The sequence below is a fragment of the Penaeus monodon genome, chromosome 35, assembly GCF_015228065.2.
Source record: "Penaeus monodon isolate SGIC_2016 chromosome 35, NSTDA_Pmon_1, whole genome shotgun sequence".
Lineage (NCBI taxonomy): Eukaryota > Metazoa > Arthropoda > Malacostraca > Decapoda > Penaeidae > Penaeus > Penaeus monodon.
This window is the reverse complement of record NC_051420.1, coordinates 7,380,240-7,384,419: the sequence shown is the minus strand read 5'-3', so window position 1 is coordinate 7,384,419 and position 4,180 is coordinate 7,380,240. Positions and strand designations below refer to the sequence as shown.

The following is a 4,180-nucleotide window of genomic DNA, read 5'->3' as shown; positions in this document are numbered from 1 at the left end:
AGGATTCTCTTCTGGGCAGGGGATGGTTGGACGCCAGACCCCAAGGAGGGAGTCGCAGGGGGCACTAAACAATACAGTGACTGATTCTGTGTATATTATCCATATTTTACCCTGCAGTTTTCCCGATACTTTCCATGTTCTTCCCTGCTATCGGGGCCTAGAATGTGGGGGTTTGGCAAAGTGGGGGTGGGGGGTCCGTGGTATAATTCCTGTGTATACTTGAGGGTGAGAGGAATTCATCGATAACAAAATCGTCGTGATCAGTTATGCGACAGTATTCCAGAAAATTCCCTTGCTGTTGTTATTGTTATAGGTATTTTCCTTCCTATTAATGTTATCATAATCATCATTGTTTTTATCATTATTATTATTATTATTATTATTATATTATTATTATTATTATTATTATTATTATTATTATCATTATCATAATTACTATTATTATTATTATTATTATTATTATTATCATTATATATTTTACGCTCCCTATCAGCATGTTCTGACAATACTCAAAAGTTACCCCTTCATAATTTAAGGGATTACGTTTTCTTTCGCATGCTTTTGTGGAATATAAAAAACGGAATCCTTCTTTCACGCTAACTAAATTATAAATCACGGTTACTTATTCTTGTTAAGACTTAGGATTTTGGGTTAAAGGGTTCATATTTTCTGAAGTTATTCATGAATATCATCATCATCATGACCATCACTTATCACAAATACAAAGAAATTATTATGAAAATACTGAAAATATATATAATAAATATAATAACAGTGATGATACTACTAATAGCAATGATAACCAAAAATAATAATGATTTCGATAATAATAGCTATTGCCATCGTTACTATTATACTACCATTAAAACTAATGATAATAATAAGGTTAATAATGATAAGGATAAATATATTTAGAAATTAATAATAATTATAGCAATGGTAAATGATAATCCTCATTGTAATAAGAATAAACACAGAAATAAAACTGTAAGAACAGGATTGCAAATAAATACGGGTATTTTTTTCAGAATACCTTCGCATAACCGACAATTTTGATACCGATGGATTCCTCTCACTCTCTACTATCGAAATATATCAAAATTATGCCTCGATAACCCATCATTGGCGATATTCGACAGCATGAGAGGGTATGAAAGATACCCGGGAACATGCGGGGTAAAATATGAATAGAACACAGTAAATACGCAATTAGGGTATTAAGACACAAAGAATAAATTACTGAAATGCATAATTCAGGGAGGGAGCTGCGCTCTCTCCGTCCGCCCCCCCCTCCCCCCGCTTCCCAACCACCGCCCTGGAAACAAAGAATCCACCACCTATGTACGGCAGGATAAAGCATGAATCACAAGGGTACTGGAATGTACCCAGAAAAGCAGCATAATAACCTGTGGCATAGTCAGCATTGTATACTAAGGAGAATGCAGGGTGTTCCAGATGAACGGCGATAACCAATAACCTGGGCATGGCTGTGATATAGGATGATGGAGTGGAGAGATACACATATATCAGGAGGGCGTATGGCAGTATCAGACACTAGGTGGCAGTAATTATCCCGCGAGATCGAGTTTCCCTTCTTCTGGAAACCACGATTTACGGGGTCCACAGCACCAATGACACGAGCCTGCCCATCCGTACCCGCCGCGATGGCCAATATGGAGGGTGCCCTTTCTTTGTGACCAATTACATGCGCGAGATCGCCGTGAGCAAAGACGCAATGCTCGAGGTCTGTTACCGCCACGGACCTCCTGTGTAGTGAGAGGGCCTGCGCTAGGTGGCATCTGTCAGCAAGGTTAGTGCCTCATAATTCCTAGGTTATATATTGACATGCTCGCCCCGTATGTAGGAAGTGCACTCAGTCCTGGCGTGAAGACGCGGAGAAGTCCTTATTTTCCTGGGCGGGGGTTGGGGGGGGGGAAGCGCTCCATTTAGAGGGGGGGGGGGGGGGTCGTAGGAGGCCGCAAGACTCCTTGCAGTGAATAGTATTATCATTATGTTTTTATAGTATTTATAGTATGCCTTCCCTGCTATCTGGGCCAAGAATGTGGGGGGTTGGGGATTTCCGTCGCATAATTGCTACGTATATAAGTATGAGAGGAATCCATCGATACCGAAATTGTCACAGTCGGTTTCGCGAAGGCATTGTGAAAATATACCGATAATAATGCTAATGATGATAATAAAAATTATAATAATGATACGCTACTACTACTACTACTACCACTAATAATAATAATAAGAAGAAGAATAAGAATAAGAATAAGAATAGTAACAGTTATAATGATAATAATCAAAATTATGATAATGATAATGATAATTACAATGATAAAATTATTCATAATCATCATCATCGTCATAATATTAACACTAATACTCATGATAATGATGATAATAAATTGATAAAATAACTTTAAAGGTAGTAGTAGTAGTAATAGTAATAATAATAATGATAATGAAAATAATAATAACGATGATAATAATAATAATGATAATAGTGAAGATGATAATGATAATGGTAATAGCCATAATATTGATAATTATTATCATAATTATAATGATAATAATGAAAATTATTATCCTTTTTATTACTGTTATTATATCTACAATATCATCATTATTACTATCATTTAACTGATTACAATTGATAATAGCGACAAATATAATTATAAAAATGATAACCATAACGATATTGATAAAACATGATACTACTCTATTGCACAATTCATTTGCAATTTCTTTATCGATTTATTCAGTAAAAAATAACGAAGAAACACATCTATTAAAAGGAAAAAAAGCATAGTGATGTCAACATTTCTTTAGTTTGTAAACTTATGCTGCACTCTAAGGCAAAAATATGAAGGAAACGAGGAATGACTCGATGATGAATGCACTGTCTTTAGCATTTTTCGTAAAATCTATAATGAAATTTGTTGTAATTAAACACGGTTGACGTTCACGCGATTTATGGCTATATCTTTGCTTGAGGAATAGATACGGATTTCAAAGCATTTTTTTTATCGGATAATGTACTATATATTACGTGATACGAGGGTCATGATGTCCACATAACGAATTAATGATAAAAAAATTTTAATAAGTTGTATATCTCTTATGATGTTCTATATTTACTTTAAAAATTATAACTACATGTTTTGCATATCTTTAGTGACTACAATAAAAAATAAAAGAAAAAACACACATTGGTTATTCATATTTCCGAGCTATCACTGTTCTATCTCTTTCCAGATCTTATATACCACGCAGCAGAGTCTAGCACATCTACTGAAGCCTCCCCTACCTTACCTCGACGATCCTTCCACAGAAAACGTGAGAGGTCAGTTGGGAAATCGGCAGTAATCCACGAGGAACAGTTCTATTGATTTTGTCCCTTGTTAATTGTTGTAATATCTAAATAAAAGAGAGAGAGAGAGAGAGAGAAACACATGTAGTATATTCGGAAAGATTTGTAGCTCGGTTCTCAAAAGAATGATGATGCCATAAGTCACAGAAGAGAAGGGGAGTGGAAGGTGGGTGTGAGTGCAGGGGGAGTGACTTACCATCCCATGTTTCCCCCAGGATGGGCTTCACCCGAGGAGTAGGAGGAGGAGGAGGAGCCCACACCCTCCTGAGTCCTCCTCGCACTCCCTCCTCCCTCCTGGGGATGTCGCCTGTGCCACTTACGCCGCCCACCCCGCCCACGCCCTTCACGGACGCCCACGAGCTGAGCGAGACGGAATGCGATCGTGACGTGAGGCGCAGTTACCAGGTCGTGGAGAAGGGAAGCACCATCAATGTCTAAAGCGGAGGTCGATGGTCTTAATGAGCACCTGGTCCGCCGACGAATGATCCGGGAAGTGGCTTGCGAAAGGAAGACCTCTCAGAGAGCAACGGATAGTCATCTTGTTCAGTGTTTTCTTTTCCCCCCTTTTTGCAAAAGTGATAAAAAAAAACTATAAAATCCCCTTTCGTTTGGGGATTTGCAAATTCTTACAAAAAAAGAGAAAGAAAACAAAAACGGCGAGGTCTTGCAAAAGTTTAAACATGAAGAAAAAAAACAGATTTTTTTTTAAAAGAGGGGTTCTGGAAAGTCTGAACTTCTCTGCAGCCTAAGTGTGATTATAAACCAACACAAAGATACACGGAGGATCAAACATGTGAAAAT

General features: G+C 37.4%; 1 protein-coding gene across 1 annotated transcript in view; it reads left to right on the top strand.

Annotated features, from left to right (window-relative positions):
* LOC119595211 (Down syndrome cell adhesion molecule-like protein Dscam2) overlaps nucleotides 1-3,727 on the top strand; it is a gene marked incomplete at its 5' end in the record, with an annotated part of 9,267 nt that extends 5,540 nt beyond the window's left edge. The window contains one exon of the mRNA XM_037944378.1: nucleotides 3,265-3,727. Within this exon, the coding sequence (XP_037800306.1) occupies nucleotides 3,265-3,398 (134 nt within the window). The remainder of the gene's footprint in view (nucleotides 1-3,264) is intronic.
* Nucleotides 3,728-4,180: the final 453 nt, after the last annotated feature.